Below are 23,793 nucleotides of genomic sequence, written 5' to 3' on the forward strand. Positions count from 1 at the left end.
AGGACTTCAAGTTATAATTAAGTTAAAATACCGGTTTAAAGGTTTTGCTCTCTAGTAGACTCGAGTGCTCAAATTGTAAAACCACGGAAATACCAAAGTAACCTCTGCCTCGCTCGCCGTCGCCACTCGCCGTCACCGTCCGTCACCGTCTGTCACCGTCTGTCACCGTCTGTCACCGTCTGTCACCGGCTGTCACCGTCATCGTTGTTCAACATCGCTGACCTCTTAAAACCAGTCGTGTCTACCCCTTGATTACCACCTTACCCGTGAGTCGAATCCTCTTGGACCTTTGCTGTTCTCTGTGTCCCAATTTTTTTTCCTGATTAATTATCGTTTAGCGACTTGGATTTCTATCTAGTTGAATGTTTCTTGGTCTGATTTTTTTGTTTAAAGGCCAGTTTGATTCCCATATTCAAAGTTGAATTGCGTAATTGTGTTATCTTTTGGATTGTTTACCACTTGTTCGATGTAATGCTTGTAAGTTCTCATGTTCTAATTCGATGCAATTTCTGGATAGTTTCTACGCTCCCTTGGCTTTTATTTGGTTGATGATTACTAGGTGACTCTTGATTTAACGAATAACTCAAGACTCCGGCACACTTAATCTAGACTGAGTCTATCAAACAGCAAGGTGTTTAATCGTATTTGTGGCTATAGATGAATCCACTCTTCCTCCTATTTTGCCTCTTTTGAAGTTGCTACCTCTCTTATATGTTTCTGTTCGGTTGTGCAGCTTGTGCTTAGGTTTTGTCTACGCCCATTACCACTGTCTTCACTGTTTTGAAAATCCACTCCTAGTAATTACTGAGCAGAGACGCTAAGAAGTTCACTTTTTTAGGGTGTTCGGATATTGCTTGTAAGGTCTTTTTGCTTTATTTTTGTTAATTTCCACCTCGGCTAGAGCCTTAGGCTTGATATATTTGGTTCATGTTGCAGTAATGGACGAGGGACGTCAAAAGGACTTGCAGTTGTTGGAGGAAATCATTGATAAAGGTTTAAAACAGAAGCTTGTACACACAATTGCTTCACGGTATTCAAATTTTCCTCCTTTCTGGATCCAGATTATAAGGTTTATGTATGATGTTATTCATTTGTAGTCTCTCTTTTTTTTTTTTTTAAATGTTTATTGATTGTGGTCTCTGCTTTTGTTGGTTTTGCAGGGACAAGATCTTTGAAGAACAAAAAGTACTGTATCCTTTTGTATAGAAAGACTCTTGCTTCTCTTGTATAGAAAGACTCTTGCTTCTCGAAATGTACATCTCATTAAGCTGATCCTTATTTGTTCGTTTCTCCCTTGTCTGAGCCCCAGTATAGATGACTGATTCAGTTACGATTCAGTTTTTCACTTGTTTTTTGAGTATCTTGTAATCTTGAGGAACTGTTCGTGGTGTAGTCGTTGTCGTTCACACTACTTTGCTGTTCTAGTGAGCTCTAATTTGGTTGGAGATTCTTGTTTCCTTAACGGTTACTTCCACTCCAGCTCTGACTTGCGGAAAAATCTAGAAACGCTGGAGCAAAATGGTGTAAATAGTCTCAAAACAATGGTCAACCTCGGTTCAGAAGTTTACATGCAAGCTGAAGTGTACGTCACTTGTAGCTCTGGTTCTTTCGTATTACCTTAGTACAGTCATTATATGGGAAATGTCATACACTGTCTCCATACTGAGCTTAATGCATTTTCACAATAACACACAGTCTTCTGCATTTAAGTAGTGTACTTTCACTGTGTTATGTATGTTAGATGCTAGTTATGTATTTCTGAGCAGAGAACGTTAGTAAATGCGGATCAGAATTGGAGATGTTATAATCTTGTTTCTGATTTCGTTTGACATTTGATTTGGCGTCTGTTTAAGTTCAGGCCAGATACAAGGCACATATTCATGGATGTAGGGCTCGGCTTTTATGTGGAGTTCACCCGGCAAGAAGCTCTCGACTATATCTCACAAAGAGAGGAAAGAATTAAAAAGTATGATAACGCTTTGCTTTTTTTTTTTTTTGGCTCCTCATGCTGCTTTTCTTAAAGTTTTAAAATTCTCTTTGCTGCTTCTTCGAGCCTTCATTTATACAAAGCGGCAATATCAAAGTTGGCAGTTATTGTCGCATTGCTGTACATGACGAATCATTGTATATGACGAATGAGTTGTCGTTGCGTATACATTTTTAGTGACTTGAGTGTTGATATTATAAATGGTGGTTTTTTTTTCCAGACAATTAAAAGAGGTAACTGGTGTTATCACGCTGATCAAAGGCCGCATCAAACTGGTAAGTTCAAGTACTATCTTGCATTGTAAATTAATTCATTTGTTGGTTCGGGTACTGGTCTTATCTTATGAGGTTGAATAAGATCACTGTGTAACAACTCTGCACCATTTGCTTTGTTAGTGATCATGTCAACATTGTTGTAACCCTTTTTGCAGGCTCATTACCAGATTCAGCAAATACTCAATCTTCCTGACGAGAATCCATCATCATCCCGACGACGTGCGTTTTAAGTACTACCTAGTGGATAACTGAATAAACTGATCATGAGAAAAGATAACATTAATGATGAATTTCTCTTACGCTCTTATCCTGTTGATTGGTTTTGCAAGGTCCCTGGTAGTCTTATGATTTTGAAAGCTTAAGCATGGAAAAAGAGAATCATCTTATTGTAATACAAACTCTTCTCTTTAATTGACTGAATTGTTTCGTGTTAAGATAGACAAATGGAGTAATCTCTTACGCAGTTATCTCTGCCCCTGCTAGTCTTATGATTTTGAAAGCTCAAACGTGGAGAAGCAAATCATTTTATTGTAATACTACTAACTTTGCTCTTCAATAGACTGAATAGTTTGAGCAAAAGGCCAAATTCCTAAAAAAAAAAAATATGGAAATTACATTTGATGGGGTACACTTAAGAATTAGAAGAACAGCTTTGAATAATGGACCAAGATTTATGCATATGGATTTATGCATATGCCACGTCAGCAATTCAAAGTGTCCTTGATTAAAGTTAGGTTAGCAAATTAGAAGAACGGCTCTGTTCATCTTTCGTGGTGTCAGACAGCTTTGGCTTAGCACCATCCTCTCTTCTTCTTCCTTCTTCTTCCTACTTCTTCGTTTTCGTAGTATAGTAATCAGACTCGGATAAAAAACCTAATTCTTTCGGAGAATCGACACCTCTCTCTCCTTGCTTACACCTCGACTTTTTCTCGCCGAATTATCTCTGTTGTAGGTAAGATACGAATCTCGATCCACGCCAATTGGTCATTGGTATGCTTGATTTGGGCATTCTATTTGATGGTTGATAATGATTGTTAGGTGGTTCAATTGATTAAAGTGTTCAGGTCTTTAGGCTTTCCTTCGAACTTCGTTTGAATTCGAGATCGATATAGCGTTTCTAGTTGCATCAGGTCGGATAAATGCATAAATTTCTAAACATACAATGATTGATCATTTGGATGGATTTGTTACAGAGCTGTGATGGATCCAGCACAGAACACAAGCTCAGGGATTGGTGGGAGCAATGGTACGGTGAGATATCAGACCAATGATGGCATTGCAACTGTTTCTTCTGCTGCTGCTGACGATTCAAAGGAGAATTTGAACCAAGTCATAAACTCGATACAGAAGACTCTGGGACTTCTTCATCAGTTACACCTTACCGTCTCTTCTTTCACACCTGCATCTCAGCTGCATCTCCTACAACGCCTGTAACTCCTCTTCTACTCCCCAAAATTTCTTGGCTTTAACATCATCAAAGAGAATGTTTTTGTTGTTTTTTTCATTGTGTTGGGTATTGTTCGAATGAGTGTTTTTGTATATTTGCAGCAATTCTCTTGTGTTGGAGCTGGATAGCATGGCTAAGCTGTCCGAGAAATGCAACATTCAAATCCCCATGGAAGTTCTTAGGTGAGAGACAGTCCATTTTATTTTTCATAGAATGCACTTTGGAGTTGGAGATACCTTTGCTTGCTTTCTTTTTGTTACTGGTGTTTTTTTGTTTTGGTCCAAAACATGTTTTCTTATGTTACTGGTGTTTGCATCTTTGCTTTAGCTTGATTGATGATGGTAAGAACCCGGACGAGTTTACAAGGGATGTTCTTAATAGCTGCATAGCCAGAAATCAAGTTACAAAGGGCAAGACTGATGCTTTTAAGGTGACCCTTTTAAAAGCAAGTCTCCACTGATTCCTAATGCTTATTCAAATTTACCCATGTTTTTAAGTCAACATTTTGTCTTCTCCATTTATTTGTAGGATTTGAGAAAACATATCCTGGAGGAGCTTGAACAGACTTTTCCTGATGAAGTTGATAAGTATAGAGAAATCCGTGCTAGTTCTGCTGCTGTAAGTAGTTAACATCGCTTCCTTGTTTTTTTCCCCTCTCTCTCCCTCAGTGATTGATTATCTCTACATCTTCATTAAAATACTAGCAATAAGTCAAGGTGACAGTTATTTTTTCGTTAAATTCAGGAAGCTAAACGTCTGGCTCAATCACAAACTGTGCTACCAAATGGAGATGCGAAGGTCAAGAGTGAGCTATAAGAGCCCAGTTTTCCTATGGATCTTTACCTTTGTAAAATAAAGTTTCTGAGTAGATGAACGTGGATGTAAACGAACTAAGCCACATTACTAGTGAATAGCGACTCTTGTTATGATTGTGTGTCACAAAACCTTTATCAATATCTTTGATCCTATATATCAGAAAGAAATTTGGTTCAGTTACTGATATAATCCCTCCCTTAATATCAAAGAAAACAAATGTAATTTAACTACGTTTTAGTTTTACTAGATTGTCTTCATGCATGGATAAGAAAGCAAGACATGGAGTGATCCCATCCTCTTCAGGTCAACTATATCACCAGAAAAATCCTCTTCTTCTCCAAACTCTAAACATGGCAGAGTAAATATGGGCTTCAAATATAAATAAATGGGCCTTGTCCATATATCCCTAGAAACAACGCATTACAATATGCTAATAAGTTGTATTTTTCATGACAAGAATCCCACATCGGTAATATACAGAAAATAGATGTTTTATATATAGCGCACAGAGAGCAACAACAGTCACGACCTTACTTGAACAGGATCAGTTCTATAGGCTCGTACCTCTGTATCCTTGATTTCTAAGGAGACAGGCCCTAAACCCTGGTGGATGAACTATGACCGTGCGATCAGAGCGTGATTAACGGCCACGATCATCTTCTGATGCATCCGGTGCTGTAGAGGATCGTTACTCGGCTCGGTTTAATCCTAGCCGGGGTGGTCGCACGGCGGTCTGACAGGTTTCCTTCTTTTTTTTAATTGCGTTGGCATGCATACTCACGTGATCTTACGCTGGTCAATGGCGCAGGTGATCCCAGCTTCCTTCACTCTGTTTTTTTTTTTTTCCTTTTAATAATTTGTTTTACGTCGTCGATTCTCTCGTTTCTGTAAAACAAAACCTCTTATCCTCTCCTTTAATGGACTCTCTGTGAAAAAAAAAACAAAAAAAGCAATAGGTTTTACATAAAAAATTGTCCAAAATGATCTGGTTCGGATGGGTTAATTAGTTTAATTAATACAAAGTTGCTGATCCGTGTCATATGAAACGCACCGCTTTGGTTGTTCCTTTTTGTCCCGAAAAATTATCAGAGGAAAAAGCTTAGGAAGAAGAAGAAGAAGTTCGAGCTCGATTTCTTTAAGCAAAGAGGAAGTGTTTTTTCCTGCTTCGAGATCCGATCAAATCTAACGAAGGAGAAATTCCACGAAACTTCCTGAAATCAGTTTGAATCTTCTGGAGATCGAAAGCCTTTGATTGAAGAAAGAAGATGAGCGACGTATTCGAAAGGTACGAGCGTCAGTACTGCGAGCTCTCAACCAATCTCTCCAGAAAATGTCATTCTGCGTCGCTTCTCTCCGACGGAGGTAATATTTTAGACGCTTTCTCGCCTTCGGATCTTATTAGCTTGCAATTGATTTCCATTTGATTTCCCCGAATTTGGGAAATTAGAGCTATTGAGTTGCGGAAAAGTAGCTGGTGGATGAGTTCATTGCTAATTCTTTTGACTTGTTTACGATCTGGGAATGTAGCTATAAGATGTAATGTCATTGCTTTGATTGGATTAGTAGTTTTCTTGATGGATCAGATAATGGTTGAGAGTGAACATGAAAACCTTTTTAGCTCAAAGATAATTATGTAGCTGCATTGGTTTATTCTTCTTCCTTTATCTATCAGTCTATGTCCATCACTGTCTTTCTTGGACTTATAGTGCATAGTCATGTTTACGATTTGACGAGCTCTGTATGACATGGGAATGTTGATACATATGATGTAATCTCATTTCTTGGATTGGGGATAGTTTCGTTGAGGGATCAAGTAATTTGTTGAGACTGAAAATGATAATCTTATTAGCTCAATGAAACCATGTAGGTACATTTTTTTTTTTAATTCAGTTGGTTCTTCCTTGAGGTTATAGTGCATAGACATGTTCGAACTAATTATGGTGCCTTAAAATCAGACTAGAGGTTAGATAAATTGTTTATTGTTTTGTTTTTTGCCTGCAGAAGAGAAGAAGGGGAAGCTTGCTGAGATTAAGTCTGGAATAGACGAAGCTGATGTCTTGGTATTACACCATTTATTTTCCTTAATGTTTAACTCTTTCTGTTTACAAAAAGAAAAAAGAAATTCAAGATATGCTTCTGTGTTTCTTTTCTTGTAGATCCGGAAAATGGATCTTGAGGCAAGAAGTCTGCAGCCGAGTGCCAAAGCTGTGTGTCTTTCTAAACTAAGAGAATATAAATCTGACCTGAACCAATTGAAGAAGGATTTCAAACGAGCCTCTTCCGCAGATGCTAACCAGTCTACCCGTGAAGAACTGATGGAATCCGGAATGGCGGATCCGCATGCAGTAACTCCTAATAGAAACTCTTGTTTTTTTGTTCTTTTCTTTGACCTGTTAAGAAAATATGGAGTCACATATGTTGGTTGTCTTGATTACCTCATACAGTCTTGGCTTCTGTGCCCTGAGTGTTATTTGTTTTCATCTTCGTCTAATCACAATCTTAGACGCTAGAGATGTTTATGCTATTTGAACTATTGTCCTCGTTCCAGGTATCAGCTGATCAAAGAGGGAGATTGGCGATGTCAGTGGAGAGGCTTGACCAATCAAGCGACAGAATCAGAGAGAGTAGAAGAATCATACTGGAGACAGAAGAGGTTGGCATCTCAATTGTTCAAGATCTGAGTCAGCAACGCCAAACACTCCTCCATGCTCACACCAAGGTACGCGTTACAGTAATTTACAACTAATCAGCAAATGCGCTCGGTTTCGTTTTGGTAATCTATCAGCGCCAATGATTTTCTTGAATTAGATCATGTTGAAAAAAAGCTAACTTTTGGTGATTTGTGTCACAGCTACATGGTGTGGATGACGCCATTGACAAGAGCAAGAAAGTGTTGACGGCTATGTCACGGAGAATGACAAGGAACAAATGGATCGTTGGTTCAGTGATCGTAGCTCTTATCCTCGCCATCATTTTGATCATCTCATACAAGCTTTCACATTAATTATACATAAAACATAACTCATCGTGATTGTGTGTGTATATATGATGGTTGATTCGTTTGTAATGTGCCCAAATGTTTTACTTGTACTCCAAGTACGCTGTGTCTATTGAAGTGGCAATACTTTAAAACATTCAGTAGATTTTCCCCAAGTCTTTTACATGCTCGTAGCCAAAGATCTATACTCTTAAAAGTTTTAAAGAAATTGGGACACCTTGCACTTCCTCGTCGGACCGATCATCTTGCCGTGGCCACCAGTTGCAGGGAGGAGACCACCGATGGTCACGTCATCGCATGAAAACCTAACGTACGCGTACCAATACGATCGCCATTTTATGAGGCTAGTCAGCTTCACACCAAACTCTGCAAAACTAGTGGCCAAGTCCTTGCCGATTCTTTTGGCAGTAGTTCCAGGCGTGAGATTGATGGTGACGTTGATCGGCGTCGTCTCTCTCTCCTTTTGAACAAACCCCGAGGACATGGTCGTGGCCAAGCGTTGCTAGCCGTAGTGAACTGAGCAGTAAAGGTCGTCGTAGAAGAAACGAGCCTTAGAGTTAGGGTTTATAGCTTGGAACTGGATGTTAAAGTAGCCGGAAATATGATCTCCGGTGAAGTTGAACTTCGTGACTGTGAGGGAGGTGAGAGTGACTTTAGGTAAGCTCGGCGAGGAGAAGAGGAGGATGAGGAGCATGACAGTAGCAACCAATCCGAAGATGAAACAAACCGCCATTAACCTTGGCCAGGAAAGTTTTGTATATAGAGAGAAGCTGAGATAATATTAACAGCCTGTAAAACCAACGATTTATAGTAACACGCATGTGAGAGTAGTAAGGGAGTCACTGGCTCTCAAAGTGGTGAAGAGGCTTACTTTACAAAAAAATAAAAAACTAGACATCTCAAAGTTCTTAAAGAACTGCATTACTATTTACGTGTAAATGATATCTACATATATATGTATAAAAGGGGTAAGCTTACTCGTAGACCCTTTTAAACATAGTAGGCTAGAAAGCTATTCGCTCTGACGTAAAATTAATAAGCTATTGGCCTTTAAATGGCAGGCTATCAAAACAAGTAAATATATTGAACGGTTGTTACTTGCAAGACTGAAAATACTGACTCACAAGAGAAGCTTTAGTTATAAATGCTTTTGTAATAATGATCAAACTTCAAAAACAAATTCGTATGAGTATGATAGATTCACTAATGAACGTACGAGTATGAACATGGACTTTGATACTAATAAGTAAAGATAGTGAAAAATACATTATTCATATAATTTCTATTTTTTACATAGTAATTATACGAAACACTTTCCTGTTGCTAGACAATTGAAAAAAGGCGGAAATACGTCAACAATGTATAAGATGGATAGCTTCATCTCCAAGGCATAACCCATTCATGTCAATAACTCTCTTTGACTACTATTCCATAATTTGTAAGCCCGTAAACAAGAATATTTTGATCTTGTGTTGTCACATTTTGATATCTGTCTTTGGCTAGATTCTTGTGCAGATTCTTCACGAAGATCAACGGCTCTAAAAAGAAGAGAAAGATAATTCTATTGGATAGAAATGGCTTTGGAAAATCTGCTGTTACATTGACATGATAAAGTTTCTGGAAAAGTGGGAAAAATAACTATTCACCATCAATGTTCACCTCGAGAGTTTCAAGTTGAAGAGGACAAGTGTCTTTGCATTATGAACATCTCTCTCATAAAGTTCTCAGCTTTATGAAACGCGAACCCACCACAAGAATTTCTGTTATCTCTCTGCTCAGGATATAAAATTTCGGTGATCTATCTATTGAGATTTACTCTTGAGGGTGTTTAACAATGGCGGGTCAATCTCTTCACTCTCCGACCAAACCTCATTTTTTCCAGCCTCTTCTTCCCGGATTCCACTCTCATCTCGTACTCTGTTCTTTTCTTTCGTTTCAAGAAGATTGTCTATAAAAATGTTACATTTCTAAATTTTGTTGCATGTTGTTACAGAACATGCCTGTATCTTTCTTCTCGAAGCACGTGGAAGGAAGACACAACCAAAACAAGACTGCGAAACTGAGATCAGATGCGTCAGAAAAAACTTGGTCAGTGAAGATGGACGGTTTGAAATTCACCGACGGGTGGGAAGATTTTGCAGTCGCACATGATCTCAGAATTGGTGACATCATCATTTTCAGACATGAAGGAGATATGGTGTTTCATGTCACAGCTTTGGGACCAAGTTGCTGCGAGATTCAATATACATCATCAACATCTAACGAAACCGATGGTAATGGTGATGATCAGACCAACCATATTGGTTAAATTTTGTACTCAAATTCTGTATACAAATATGTAAAAATTAATATTGTTTTTAATTGTTTCTTAGTTACAGGAAACAGAACAAGAGTGAAGAGAAAGAGAGTGAAGAAGAATCGAAGAAAGAAAGCAGAATCTTCTTCATCAGACCATTCTCATTTTGAGGCAAAAGTCTCAGCCTCGAGCCTAGAAATGGATCGACTGGTTAGATTATACTTTTCAAATATTTTAAGCAAAAATCTGTTAGTTCAAGAAACATAATTAATCGGAACTCTGTGACGGTATTTGCAGTATCTACCACGGATTTTTGCGAGGTCAAACGGTCTGGACAAAATGAGCGGTGAGAAGATCCTTCTTCTTAACGAAGAAGGAAGATCATGGAATTTGAACTTGAAATACAATGAAGCAGGCATGCATACTTTTATCAGACCTGGTTGGAGAAGATTCTGCGCTCAAAATGGAATGAAACAAGGTCACTATACATTCAAACTGGTCCAAAAATCTGGCCCACCTGTCATCCGTTTGTGCCGTGCATTACATCGAGCAAAAACAGATCAAGAATCTTCATTACACCATTCTTGTTATGTGGGATCTGTCACTGCTTCTAGAGCTTCATCTTCATATAGTCAAGACCAATTTGTGACGTTAACTCTTACACCGTCCGTTGTTAATAGCTATAAACTGGTAAGTTCACTAAAAACCCCTTATGTCCCAAGATTGCCCCTTGGTCTACTATTTTTTTGTTGTCTAAAAATCGAATCTTTGCGCAGTATCTTCCGCAGGGTTTCACACGGCTGAATGGCATCAACAAGCCAGGGAAGATAACTCTGTTGGGTGAAGATGGAGTAAAAAAGGTTGTGGATCTTTTGCAGAACAAGAGAACCGGAACAATGCGAATTGGAAAAGGCTGGAGAGAATTCTGTGATGCTCATGGCGTAAAGATAGGAGAGTCCTTTGTGTTGGAACTCATTTGGGAGGAAAAAGCAAGTCCGGTGCTTAAGTTCTGCACCAAAGTAAACTCTGTCTGAGACTATGTCTAGACATGAATCCTATGGTGTCTCTACACATTATGGGAACAGTCACGCTACTTGCTCTGCAATATTTATCCCTATCTGTCAAGTTTCTTTTAGCTGCTACTATTCCTTAGATTTGCAACAGTTTGTTGACTGCAAGTCTCTTGTTGATTCTGACTAGATGTCTACTTATCGGAGGCTTGTTAAGAATTCCAGAAAATTTTAGAACTTAACTACAACAAGTTTTTTAGAACTTATCTCTATTGTGTGGAGACTGGAAAAAGGCAGTAATCCTCTGTTGTTGGTTGTGAACCTTTGTAAATTTGAAATGTCATCACTTTGTGCTTCATAATCTCGTTAAAGACATTCTTCTCCTGCAGGCGACAAAAGAAGCAAGTCTCCTGGTTTGTTCTCTTGGGGAGATTTCTTCTACCGAGAAGAGAACATAAAAACAGAGCAATTAACTGGTGATTAACTCAGAGAGAATTTGTTAACTATAATTCCATGCATTGGATCAAGTTTTCCGAGGACACTAATAAGAGTGTTGAAAAGTAACAGTGAATCTCTTTTTTTGTTTGCCTCACAGTTCAACTCATCTTTTTGCTTAATCTGCTTCAATTAAGCATTTAGGTTCTTAACCCTTTTTACAATGCTGCTCTTATCCAGAAATACAATATAATGAGTGCGTGCCTAAATCTATGTCACGTTTCCCAAGTTTAATCTAAAAAAGTATTCTTGTATTTCTTTCTGTTGCCAGAAACTGCAAAAAGAGCAACGCTTTCACATTCATTTAAATTTCCAGGTCTCAAGAGTACATGCTCAAACCAAATATCTAAATGTACAAAACCCAGGGAATAGAAGATTCCATGAGTTGGGAAAAAGAAAGAGTGGGATTGTACTTGTTCCATCTAACCATCTTAGATAACTTTCTTCTTCTCCAAAAACGTCTTCAAATGCACAAACTGCATTCCGGCGACTCCTAAGCATACGAAAAGAGAGAGGAAACTCAACCACGCCATTTTCGAGTTTGTGGCCCTGTTCAAATTTTGCATCTCTTCCTCCCTGAGGAAAAAACAAAAACAAACAAAAAAGCACTCATCACGTTATCACCAGGTTCAACAACATTACATGATTCAGTGAAAAAGGGGTTGGATATTGGATTCTATAGAACAACCCGGAAGCACAAAGAGTTAAGTTAGAAAGACAAAACTTTCTTTACCTGTCTCTTAGATAAAACATCTCTTCATGAATCGAGATTACGGTTTCAATAAGTTTCTTTACTTCAAATTCCATGACCTTGTTCACAAACAAACGCAACACAGAAGCATCAGAATCTATAACTTCATCGTCAAAGAGGCTTGAAGATGAGAACAAACATCAACATTACTCAATCCCCCCAAATCTTTCCATATTCATTAGGCTCTACAATTTAATCTCTTGTCAAACAGATCCCAAATAAAAGCATTTCCAATTCCGGAACAATTTATCTATGTAAGTGATCAACAACCAAATCAACATACCAAATGAATCCAAATGAAAGAAAAAAAAAAGCATTGTAACTCACTTCGACTTGGCTCTTCTTGGCGACACTACTCCAGCTCTTAGAGTGAACACCTGTCCTCCAATCCAAATCAACATTCAATGTCACCTCAGGTTTATGATCGATGGCAGTGAAACAAGCCATGTAATCTCCCGCTTCCACCGCCGTGAACGCGAATTGTCCCGATTCCACATCTTCCGCGTGGTGATACGTGTTCCCGTAGCTCGATGTCACCTGTGTATACATATATATATACAACGTTGAATCGAGAGAAACAAAAACAAGAATTTTAAAATTCAGAAATCGGAAAGAACGGATTTTTCGAGTACCCTAATGGAGATCTTGTGAGACGGAGGAGAAGGGTGAGCTTCGTTGTGGTTAACGACGCTGTATTTCCCGACGGTCATGGAGTTGCTTTTGATGTCCTCCGATATACATTTTGTTCGACCCGATTGCAATTCGAAGTGGAGAGATTGGGATACGCGCGATAGAGTCCCAAGGAACAAGAGGACCGTACAGAGTTTAATCGATCGGAGAACCATGGCGAGAAATTCAAAGAGAGATCTTTTTGTTTTGCTCCTCAATCGTTGCAGAGTTGGTGCGAGAAGGAAAATGGAAGACGGAAAAGAGGTCTTGACACGTGTATATTTCTTATTGGCGAAGACACGTCGAAGAGGATTCCGAACCTTCTCTTTCGTCTAGAGTTTCGTCTTTTGTAAAGGCTGACTTTTGACTTGTTTTTGGGTAAGAAAACTTTCTAATTTTAAACTGGATAATCTTAATTAGGCCCATCAGATTTGGTGTACTTGTGTGAGGATTTGGTGAACGATAATAAAAAAAACAGTTTATGATTTTTTTATAAAACATTTAATGATTACTCGAGGGACCAAAAAACATTTAATGATTACAACTTGTGAATCTCCGATTGTTGGAGATAGATTGGTGCGTTTTGAGAGGTTGAGAGATTGAGAATTGAGTTGATTGTCAAATTGGATTCTAACTTTGTGGAAGTTATTTTTGAGATAATTCTACAAGTGTGTTTGAATTAAAACAATTTTAAAGATGTATTATTTAGGCAAAACTAAAAAAAAGTTTAATATGTATTTACTGAGAACAGATTCACATTATCATGCAACTATGCAAGTGAGAAGAAATCAGTGGAAAATTGTTGTACTGACTTTGCATGTACAATAATATTTAACACACTAAGTAAAATTTAACTTCCATGTGAAAAAATACCCTACTAGTTTGTATTAAATTCATTTTTGGTTTCTGATTAATAGTTTGTGTGTGTTAACCAATCCGGCAATCATTTTTGGTTTTAAATACAAACGATTGATTTTTTCTTTTCACATGCAAAGCCAAATTCTACTTACGTGCGTGTCTGACTGGTTTTAAATACAAACGATTGACTTGTTACATTGGCCTAATTAAACATATTTTTAAGTCTAGTTGGCTTTATTAAACAGCCTAGATGGATGGTTAACTTTTATCTTTCACATGCCCCGATTTATTTGCTCTATAAGGATTGGCTAACAATATCACGGACTATATATAATCAGTGCATACTATATCCGGGCATTTGCTTGAATTTTTCCTTTTCTTAATGGGAATTGTCACATGTACAATCATCGTATTGTCGCCATCTAACATGTAATGTTTCTCAGACTAATTTTATGATAAAATTAATGCAGCAAATTATAAAAGTGTGAAATTTTTAGAAGTATCTATCTTTTACAATATGGTAGGACGAACGCAAAGAGATATACGAGATTGAAAGGTGGCCGACATGTTAATATAAAAGCAGTTAAAAAATCGTACAAGTAATTCGACCAATATAACTATATATAGGGCCGGTCCAAAAGTGATTTCCTAAAACGTATCGTAAAAATATGTTTTAATTGAAAAAAAAACAATGTTTACAACATATTTTTAAATATATTAAAATAATATAAGCTTAAGATCGATTTTTTAAGTTTAAGATCGATTTTTTAAACTTAAATTAATTTTTTAAGCTTAAGATCGATTTTTTAAGTTCATAATCAATTTTTTGAAGCCTATAATCGATTTTTTAAAGCTAAAATCGTTTTTTTGAAGCCCAAAGTCGATTTTTATAAGACAAAACTGATTTTTTGAAGCTCAAAATCGATTTTTATAAGTCATGATCGATTTTTTAAAAAATATTTGATAGAAATAATGACTCTTATTTATATGCAATTTTTTCTTTCTATTTTTTCTACTTGATTGATGTGGAATAAAAGTATTTATACACATTTATAAAAACAAATTTGAGCTTTTTGGGCTGTTCCAAAAATTAGTATATTTTGGGCCGTCCTAAAACCATTGCTTCATAGGTCTTAGTTGTGGGTCGGCTCTGACTAAATATATACATATATTGATAACTTGAACCAATTAATATATTAATCAAACTTTGGAAAATACTATAGTTGTTTCGAAATTTAGAAAATAAAGGAACAAAACAATAGCTCTGTTCATTATTTTGTCTGTATCTTACCCATCAACTTAAAAACGCTAAAATAATTACATAAAAAAATTGTTACAAAATTACATAATGAATACGGTTTTGATGGATTTTCTTTCGTCGTTTTACTAACAAAAATTTGTGCTTTATTATCAAAAAAAAAAAAGAATGTGATCTAACCAGAGTCCTATCAAACAGTACAAAAGTACACAATGGCTTCCTTCGGCTCCTTATTGACTTGTCGGGATTGACTTTTAATAATAATGCGAAATTTACTCCATAATGCTCTGATTTGTATTTTTTTTTCCGTTTATCAAATTATGCATGATAAGTCAATCCAACCAGATTATCATTGTTGATCACCTAGTGGCCACGTATAGTTCTTCATACAATCCCATGAGTCCATGACATTATCATATGCATCTCTGATGTCCATATAACATTATCTATGATTAGCCAGAAGTTATTAACAGAGAAATAAATAAACGTGGTGGTGATCCGGTTTATAACGTCTAAAAACCAATTTGATAGACATATAGTTTTTGCTCCACCGAATTCTTAGTTTCTTACTATAATCTTTAACCAAAAAAAGAAGAATTATTACTCTAATCGAGTTCAATGATTTCTCTCTCTTTTGTTTTAATTTGCTCTACAGCAAACGAGTTCCGCTTAGTGAATAAACCCTAAAACAAACGACTGCATAGTTCATTTGATCATATTATTACTACTATTTTCTTCAAATCGTTTGCTTTAAATCGTTTCCAACTCCTCAATTATTTAATGGTTGTTCTGTCTTTCGACCCCTTGCTTTAAAAAATGTAGGAATTACGGGAATCAAGATCCACACATGCTTTATTGAGTTGGGTAGTTTCCAATTAGATTCCTCAAGATCCTATAACTGTGCTGTCAATCCACAATTTCTTTTCTTTTTAATTAATTTAACCAAATCTTCATTATTGGCTAATTTATTGGGTTTACAATCTCTTAATTTTGAGAGTAGAACGAAATGATACAGCTACTAACTTACTATAAATATTAACAATTTTAAATCACATTATAAAATGTTCGTTTTTCTATATCAAAGTTTTTAGCCTTTCACAGTTTCACTAAAACTGGGCTATTTTAACCCTTCCCTTCTGTCTTTTATGTGCCGTTTCTTCACCACACTTTTCAACTTTTTATTCTTTGCAAACAAGACTCGCGTTCTCTGTTCTCGTAAGTAAGTTTCTTGCAATGTTTTATACTTCCCGTTAAGCATTAACTCTTTATAAGATAATTTATAATAAATACAAGATTTTGATCTATCTGGATTTTCCAATTTAAACTTCTTGCACGAGAAGAATATTGTGAAGATTCACTTGGAAAATTCAAGACAAAGGAAAGGAGGAAAAATGAGAGAAGAAAATGATTATGAAGCAGAACCAAGAGGGAGAACGTTGGGTTTAACACCAACTTGGTCCGTAGCTACAGTTTTGACTGTCTTTGTGGTTGTTTCTTTGATCGTTGAGCGTTCCATTCATCGGCTTAGTAAAGTAAGTAGCTTGAACTATATATAACTTTTTTTTAATAAATTTATGTATTTCTTTTTTCATCATTTCTTTAGCTAGCTAGAATGTTTGCCTACAGACTTATTGAATCGATAAAACCAAAATAAACTATGGGAATTTTAAAATACTTAGCCTTGATTAAGAATTTTTCGAATATTAAAATGTCATTTGGGAATTCCCATAACTTATCTAAAATAATAATGGGATTTTTAAAAGTATGGTAGATTTCCCTTTTGTAAATCCCCAGGAGTCCAATGTTAAAGGTTTGAAACTTTTCCTTTGATACTCTTCTACTTTTCGTTTTATTTATATTTTTTTAGTTTGTTTTTGTCCATAGTGGTTGCAGAAAACAAAGAGAAAACCTTTGTTTGCTGCATTGGAGAAAATGAAAGAAGGTTGGTAGATCAATTATGTTAACAAAATTAATGATATGTTTAGCACTAATAGTTGTCCTAAGTATTCATTGGTTTTTGAAATGGATTTTTTTTCAGAGCTGATGCTGCTCGGATTCATATCTCTTCTTCTTACAGCTATCTCTAGCACAATAGCTAACATATGCGTTTCTTCAAGTTTCTACGACAATAGATTTGTCCCATGTTCCCGCTCTGAGATCAATGAGGAACATGATAGTACTATTTCATCTGTCAAACGGACTCGGTTAACGAGATCTCTCTTTTTCCACATCTTGAGGAGAAGATTAGTTGGCATAAGCGAGACTACTTGCAGCGAGGTTCTCTATTCAACTCATTTTATGATCATCTCCAACATGACTGATAACAAAATAAACCAAAATCTCTTTATTGTAATAAAAAATAACAGATTAATATCTACTTGATAGGGATATGAGCCATTTGTTTCATATGAAGGCATGGAACAACTGCATCGCTTTATATTTATAATGGCAGTCACACATGTAACTTACAGCTGCTTGACTATGCTCCTTGCAATCGTGAAGGTAGTATTATCAAACATTTCGTTTTTTTTTTCTACCGAAATTCCCATGTATAATATTTATGAATTTCTTGCTTCTCTTTATATACTTCTTAGACAAATTTTATTTACTATGTACTATTTGATTTTGATAGTCAATTTGACTATCATTTTTTCTTTTCTTTTCCAGATTCATAGTTGGAGGATCTGGGAAGACGAGGCTCAGATGGATCGAGATGATTGCTTAACTGGTGAGCGTTATCTTCTCCTTTCATATTAGACACAAGATTCCATATGTCAATTAAACTAAAGAGCATTCATTAATTAATGACACTGTAGTTATTCACATTTTACCAAGGAAAAAAACTCATTATTTAGGAAAAAAAAATCAGTGTGAACAAGTTTAGTTCATCATATAGTTCAGATTAAGGCATATACTTACGAATGCCTGCTGGTAGTTAGCAGTTAGTATATTGTGGTCCAAGGGTTTGATTTCTTCAGAGGTCGTAATTAAAAATGTTCAATAATTTTCATTTCTTAAATGAAGATTTTTTTATACTTGATTATTGGCAGTGGTCGCACGTGAAAAGATATTACGAAGGCAAACAACATTTGTCCAATATCATACCTCTGCTCCTCTGGTCAAGAATAGATTACTTATATGGGTGGTAAGTTTTTACTTCCTTTAGAATTTTTTTTTTTGTTTGATAAACACTTCCTTTAGAAATTTGAATTGTTAACATAAATATTCTTTATATTTTATGATTGAAACTAACCTCAAGATGGCTAATTCATTCAGAACTTAATTTGTTGTAACGAAAAATGACAATTGAAGAGTCAAAGCTTGTTCTTGCAGATATGTTTCTTCCGACAATTTGGACACTCTGTTGTTCGTCCTGACTATCTTACACTCCGCAAGGGATTCATCATGGTGCGTAATAGTCTTATGTAATTTTAAGACTATTTCCATTCATACAGCTTTTTTTCTTTTTGTTTTGGTTAAGACCTTCATATACCTAATGTACATACGTTTTAAGACCATTTCCATTCATATAGTTTTCTTGGGGGTTAAAACCTTCATAGACATAATGTCTTTCAAGAAACGTATGTATATTACGTTATCATAATTATTTGTATTTTCCTTTAAACAGAACCATCACCTAACATTGACATACGATTTTCATAGCTATATGATCCGCTCTATGGAGGAAGAGTTCCAAAAGATTGTTGGTGTCAGGTACTAGGTTACATTTTTCCAAAATTAGTGTGGTACATACTCTTAACTTTATAGTAATCGAATTTTATAACTTCTTCTCCCCTATGTCAGCCTTGTACTTGCTTTATGTCAAACTTGTAGTCATTGTTTATTTGATATATGAGCTAATTTTATACCATTATTATTAATGTTTAGTAGAGGATAAATGATTCATTATTTTGACTAAATAATATTCTCTTGCAGTTGGCCACTTTGGGGTTTTGTAGTTGCGTTCATGCTTTTTAACATAAAAGGTATGCATAGATCGAATAACATCCTACTGAAAATACTTGTTTTTCTTTGTTTTCATTCTTTTTTTTGCGTTAGAGAATCTGAATTCATAAATGGTCATGCTTGCATGCATGATGATCATCTATCGTTCTTGTGAATGTTTTTCTAATAATGCATGTTGTTCGTTGCTGTTTTTCTCTTATATAGTACTAATTGTGAGTAATCTTCTACATGCAATTGAACAAAGGATTTATACTCTTCTTGTGTGGTTGAAGAGTTTATATGGATTATGCTAATGCAGGATCCAATCTTTATTTTTGGATAGCGATCATCCCGATAACTGTAAGAACTATTTTTCCATTGTATATTTCTCTTTTCTCTCTGGATATTGAGTCTCATATCATTTATCAGTTGCGCTATGGTTTGCATCTTCTACTTCTTTTTTTAACAGCTTGTTCTTCTCGTTGGTGCAAAGTTGCAACATGTAATCGCAACTTTAGCATTGGAGAACGCTGGGATAACAGAATATGCGTCTGATGTAAAATTGAGACCTCGTGATGAACTTTTCTGGTTCAAGAAACCAGAATTACTCTTATCCCTTATCCACTTCATTCAGTTTCAGGTGTGCAAAAATATATAGGCCACAGATGATTTTTTTTTTCTTTTAGTAGATATATAACATATTTGCATTATTTTTCCTACAGAATGCTTTTGAAATGGCTTCGTTCTTCTGGTTTTGGGTAAGTTTTTGTCTACCTATCATCTTATTATATCATCTATCTATGCATGACAAATAAACATAGTAGTATATTCTTACATTGACATCGTCTATTCTTGTCTCTTCAGTGGCAATTTGGATACAACTCTTGCTTCCTTAGGAATCGTTTACTTGTGTACTTGCGACTATTTCTAGGGTAACCGAGTTTTATCGATTAATCCATCATCATGAGACTGTATATTTTCTTATAGACTGAGATGGTTCATTGCATGTTTTTTTTGTAGGTTTTCTGGACAATTTTTATGCAGCTACAGCACACTGCCACTCTATGCACTTGTCACTCAGGTAACAATATATGCCTTTGGAGCTTCTCCAATTCTGATAGTTTTCTCAAAACTCACAAACTAAAGGATGATATTGGATTTCACTTGTTAATTTTAGATGGGAACGAATTACAAGGCAGCATTGTTACCTCAGAGGGTAAGAGATACAATTCACGGTTGGGGAAAAGCAACCAGAAGAAAAAGAAGACATGGTTTATATGGAGATGATTCGACTATTCGAACAGAAACAAGCACAATCGCATCTGTTGAAGAATACGATCATCAGGTACTCGATGTTCCTGAAACCTCTACACCTCAAGGTATTATTGAGCATGAGCTGCAGCTTATTCAACATTGGGGAGATTCTATCTCAGCAGCTAATGAAAATTCTAGTAGAGTTGGAACACCGCTCTTGCAACCTTGTGCCTCATTATCTTCAACAACTTTCTCAAAGTTACTCACAGAAACAACAGAATCACTCTCAAGGTCATCCTCATTGCCAGTGAAAAGAGATTAATAATCTAAAAATATGGTTAGCGAAAAGAAAACCGAGTTCTTTGGTTTTCCATCTTTCTTTCTCAACCAAAGAAGTCGGTTTTTCTTTTTGTTAACATCATGCATACTATCCAGTTTGAACCCATAACAAGTTTAAGTATATGATTATTTTTACTAAAAATCATTGGTTTTGTTTAGCTTTGAGATGTCGGTGAACACGTTGCAGCAGAGTAAATAGATGTAAGAAAGGATTGAAAAAAATTTATTTCTCATTCTTCAGTCTTGCATACATTTTTTTATTAATGGATATTCTAGGATATTCTATTGGAAAGCATGCGAAATATTTTTTTAAAAAATAATAGAATCCCAACCCTAGCTATATATGTCTAACTTGTTTTTCACAAAGAGCAAAATATAAAAAAATGTAAGCCCATATAGTTAAAAAAGAATTTGAACCAGATAGTTAAACATGAACTAGAACTGGAACCAAACTTGCAGCACCTACATATTTTGCAAGGTGTTTTTGTAAAGATCGCTACTTATTTTGTTTATACTCGTTGGTTTCAAACAACTTATTTGTCTCTAGAACCATAACTAAAGTACTTTTACCCACTTGATCAGTTCATCATCAAATGCTTTATAAATAGTAACCTCAATCTTTAAGAAAGTGACAAGGGCTTCAATATTCGGTTCTTGGGGCTGGTACTTTCTGGCTGTATTCCAGCTCTATACCGTCATTTCCAGGGGAAAGACCAAACTCATGAGTCTTCGTTGGAGTAATGACAATGCCTTGAATCTTATCTTCATTGAGCTTATTTATGGTGGCCACCGTTTTAGAATCTGTATTTGGAGCAGGAATTTTGATGATAGGAAATGAGAATGTGATGGAAACGGTACCCCTTACAACTTTCGTTGGCTTGGAGTTTATATCGTCTTGTTTCTCTCGGAGACTCGAATCTGGACCAGTTCCTATGTGAATGTGATGCATCTCTTGACTTCCAACCTCTCCCAAAGCAATATTACTTGAAATGTCTTTGGCTCCGAAATTTGTAACCTGAGCGGTTGCTTCGACATGTTTGGGTGTAATTTGAGTGTCACCGTGTTTCTCTTGTAGGTTTTTGCGACCAAAGCCAATGCTGAAACATAGTAAGAACGTGAATCCTATACATGAAAGATTATATGTTGGTGATGTCATTTTTTTGCACCTTCAAATTGACTTTTCTGTAATATATAAGACGAAACCAATGAGTTAAAGAGGAGAAGAGAAAGAAGTGCGCATTTGATGGTTAAAAACAAAAGAGCTAGAAAAGGATTGCGAATCCATTCGATTTGCAAAATTCTCATGTTACTGAATTCATGCAATGAATTTAGGCACATATCATTTGGATGGGTTGAGATTTATACGCCTTCGTGTTTTGTGAAATATTTTCTTCGGGGAATAGAAAAATAATAAAGACTACTTTTGAAAAATAAGATAAAAACATCTATAAAAGGAATTTATAGGACAATGCTCAAGTTTTTTTTTTAAGGAAGGGAAAAATAATTTTCTTTTATTTACTCCTCGTTTGTTTTCCCTTACAGAGATATCATTTTTAGAGTTTTACAAATAGAGGATATCAAAATGAGACTAAGGAGAACATAAATGAGAGCATAAATGGAGCAACACACAATCAGACCCCAAAAAAACGCTCATGAAAAATCTTCAACGTCTTTTAAGGAGAGAGGTGAAAATAATTATTTTTATATATCATTCGTAAATCCAATTACTTAAAAACGTAAATAACACACAAAACAATAATAATATAAATCATTACCACTTGAAACATTCTACTCATTATGGTCCTTATCCATTTATAAGTACGTAATCAACGTAGAAGATGATGCTTAGAAGCTTTGATTTTATGAGAAATAACGAAATAATATTGACGCGTACGTGGAGAAGTCAGCCATGTACGTTGCTATTAGTTATTACAAACCCATCAAAAAAAAGGAGGGTCAAAGATTAGAATTTTAGGTTAAAGTCGGTAGTATCCACAGAGATGCTGTACTCTAGCTGTAATTTAATTAAACATAGGGAGCATATAATGATGAAAATTACACCTATAGGCTATAGTCCATTGTTTGTCAAAAGAAAACAAAAGGCATAAAGCTAAACGCGTCCGACTCCATCCTTTTTAGGTGGCATTTAACTAATTCTTATAGCACTAATTATGACAATTAGGAGAGAATCTGCGCGTATGCGTAGATCTTATTTTAATTTATATATTTTAAATATTTTTTATTGAATTTTATGTTTGCTTATTAATATATTTTTTTCTAAAATATTTATATTTTCTTCGATTTCTTTTTGACGATACATTATATGTAATTTTTTTTACACCAGTTGTATTAAATAGTCTCATTTTTTCTTCGATCTTTATATTCTTTTTATTCTTATAAATTACTAATATAATACTTGTTAATTTCTTAATTTATCATTTAATTTTTTTTGGTTATATATATTTTATTGATTTCATCTTTTTTATTATTTAAAAAAAAATCATAAATGACATTTTTATGTGGATACCTTTCTTTTTACTATTACTTTTTTAATAACTTTTATCTTTTTAATCATTTATTAAATATGATTTGTGTTTTATAATTTTATTAGTTGAATTTTTATATAATATTATTTGAGTTATTTAGTTTCATAATTTGTTTTCACTTGCATTAAAAATTAATTAATTTTTTTAGTTTATAAATAAATTTTAAAACATTTTAAAAAAATAGAGTTGTGCATTTAAAAAGTCTTGTATTATATAATATTTATACGTTTGTATATATTTAAATTAAATTTAAATTTCATTCTAATATAAATATATATTAATATTTATTAATGTGCTTTAATGTGTTTTAATGTAATTTAAAATGTTTTAATATTTTTAATGTGTTTTAATTTGTTTGTTTTAAATATAATTAATTATTTATTTTATTAATGTTTGAAGATTATAGGTGGCGCTCTCTCCAGCGCTGATGTGTCACTCAACTGGAGAGAGTTGGCCAAGTTTTATATATAAGATTATGAAAGGTTAATACACGTGCCTACAAAAATAGTATATTGAGTAGATACCAATAATTGACTGTCAAAGCTAGAGGTTGATATACCATTCATATATAACAAATTAATTTGTTGGGAAATTCGCCTTATTAATTTCTTTGGAGAATACAGTGAACATTTGTTAAACTATATAATCAATTAAATCTCTTTGATACTACGTAATAAATTAGAAAAAGACAACACCATTATGTGGTATGATAAACAAAAGAAAGAGTTACAAGCCTAAAAGTTGTTGGATCTATTTCTTTTTGTTTTTTTTACTGATATTTGAGATATGAGTAGACACACAATACCGACAATTTACTGTCGAACAAAATAATAAACAACGCGTTTTGAG

The 23,793-nt window shown here is 35.0% G+C and overlaps 7 protein-coding genes and 1 non-coding gene across 20 annotated transcripts; 6 read left to right on the top strand and 2 right to left on the bottom strand.

Annotated features, from left to right (window-relative positions):
* Positions 1 to 67: 67 nt before the first annotated feature.
* LOC18992477 (protein UXT homolog) lies at positions 68 to 2,759 on the top strand. Of its 11 annotated transcripts, XM_024152797.1 has the most exons (9): positions 86 to 266; positions 734 to 856; positions 937 to 1,069; positions 1,161 to 1,190; positions 1,481 to 1,582; positions 1,859 to 1,966; positions 2,208 to 2,262; positions 2,418 to 2,481; positions 2,592 to 2,759. In XM_024152797.1, exons 3-9 carry the CDS (start codon positions 939 to 941, stop codon positions 2,600 to 2,602), a joined length of 501 nt encoding a protein of 166 aa, XP_024008565.1. In that variant the 5' UTR covers positions 86 to 266; positions 734 to 856; positions 937 to 938; the 3' UTR covers positions 2,603 to 2,759. The 11 variants fall into 11 exon arrangements, with proteins under 11 accessions (XP_024008563.1, XP_024008565.1, XP_024008561.1 ...); XM_024152793.1 differs by having other exon boundaries at positions 734 to 861; positions 2,418 to 2,759; XM_024152800.1 differs by having other exon boundaries at positions 734 to 861; positions 937 to 1,030; positions 2,418 to 2,759.
* Positions 2,760 to 2,985: 226 nt separating this feature from the next.
* On the top strand, positions 2,986 to 4,631 carry LOC18992478 (mediator of RNA polymerase II transcription subunit 10b). Its single transcript, XM_006415882.2, has 6 exons — positions 2,986 to 3,214; positions 3,456 to 3,692; positions 3,811 to 3,891; positions 4,037 to 4,139; positions 4,238 to 4,327; positions 4,454 to 4,631. Exons 2-6 carry the CDS (start codon positions 3,463 to 3,465, stop codon positions 4,523 to 4,525), a joined length of 576 nt encoding a protein of 191 aa, XP_006415945.1. The 5' UTR covers positions 2,986 to 3,214; positions 3,456 to 3,462; the 3' UTR covers positions 4,526 to 4,631.
* A 418-nt stretch (positions 4,632 to 5,049) lies between these two features.
* On the top strand, positions 5,050 to 5,268 carry LOC112084213. Its single transcript, XR_002898171.1, has one exon. It is a non-coding gene; the product is annotated as a small nucleolar RNA U3 (small nucleolar RNA).
* A 182-nt stretch (positions 5,269 to 5,450) lies between these two features.
* Positions 5,451 to 7,659, top strand: LOC18992479 (vesicle transport v-SNARE 12). The gene is made up of 5 exons (XM_006415883.2): positions 5,451 to 5,887; positions 6,527 to 6,585; positions 6,682 to 6,870; positions 7,074 to 7,244; positions 7,377 to 7,659. The coding sequence occupies exons 1-5, from the start codon at positions 5,791 to 5,793 to the stop codon at positions 7,527 to 7,529; spliced, it is 669 nt and encodes a 222-aa protein (XP_006415946.1). The 5' UTR covers positions 5,451 to 5,790; the 3' UTR covers positions 7,530 to 7,659.
* Positions 7,660 to 9,289: 1,630 nt separating this feature from the next.
* On the top strand, positions 9,290 to 11,130 carry LOC18992480 (B3 domain-containing protein REM17). Of its 3 annotated transcripts, none has more exons than XM_024153331.1 (5): positions 9,290 to 9,435; positions 9,517 to 9,802; positions 9,896 to 10,029; positions 10,117 to 10,509; positions 10,596 to 11,130. In XM_024153331.1, the coding sequence occupies exons 1-5, from the start codon at positions 9,358 to 9,360 to the stop codon at positions 10,851 to 10,853; spliced, it is 1,149 nt and encodes a 382-aa protein (XP_024009099.1). In that variant the 5' UTR covers positions 9,290 to 9,357; the 3' UTR covers positions 10,854 to 11,130. The 3 variants fall into 3 exon arrangements, with proteins under 3 accessions (XP_024009099.1, XP_024009100.1, XP_024009101.1); XM_024153332.1 differs by having other exon boundaries at positions 9,517 to 9,796; XM_024153333.1 differs by having other exon boundaries at positions 9,312 to 9,802.
* A 469-nt stretch (positions 11,131 to 11,599) lies between these two features.
* LOC18992481 (transmembrane emp24 domain-containing protein p24delta9) lies at positions 11,600 to 13,018 on the bottom strand. Its single transcript, XM_006415885.2, has 4 exons — positions 12,708 to 13,018; positions 12,403 to 12,612; positions 12,058 to 12,134; positions 11,600 to 11,900 (listed from the first exon to the last, which is right to left on the bottom strand). Exons 1-4 carry the CDS (start codon positions 12,918 to 12,920, stop codon positions 11,756 to 11,758), a joined length of 645 nt encoding a protein of 214 aa, XP_006415948.1. The 5' UTR covers positions 12,921 to 13,018; the 3' UTR covers positions 11,600 to 11,755.
* Positions 13,019 to 16,251: 3,233 nt separating this feature from the next.
* LOC18992482 (MLO-like protein 14) lies at positions 16,252 to 20,381 on the top strand. Its single transcript, XM_006415886.2, has 15 exons — positions 16,252 to 16,392; positions 16,745 to 16,802; positions 16,899 to 17,137; positions 17,246 to 17,362; positions 17,528 to 17,588; positions 17,911 to 18,005; positions 18,194 to 18,268; positions 18,489 to 18,574; positions 18,797 to 18,846; positions 19,125 to 19,165; positions 19,275 to 19,445; positions 19,528 to 19,563; positions 19,670 to 19,737; positions 19,826 to 19,886; positions 19,983 to 20,381. The coding sequence occupies exons 1-15, from the start codon at positions 16,252 to 16,254 to the stop codon at positions 20,379 to 20,381; spliced, it is 1,698 nt and encodes a 565-aa protein (XP_006415949.1).
* Positions 20,382 to 21,038: 657 nt separating this feature from the next.
* On the bottom strand, positions 21,039 to 21,604 carry LOC18992483. The gene has a single exon (XM_006415887.2). The coding sequence runs from the start codon at positions 21,552 to 21,554 to the stop codon at positions 21,039 to 21,041; it is 516 nt and encodes a 171-aa protein (XP_006415950.1). The 5' UTR covers positions 21,555 to 21,604.
* Positions 21,605 to 23,793: the final 2,189 nt, after the last annotated feature.

The sequence above is a fragment of the Eutrema salsugineum genome, unplaced genomic scaffold (assembly GCF_000478725.1).
Source record: "Eutrema salsugineum unplaced genomic scaffold, Eutsalg1_0 scaffold_5, whole genome shotgun sequence".
Lineage (NCBI taxonomy): Eukaryota > Viridiplantae > Streptophyta > Magnoliopsida > Brassicales > Brassicaceae > Eutrema > Eutrema salsugineum.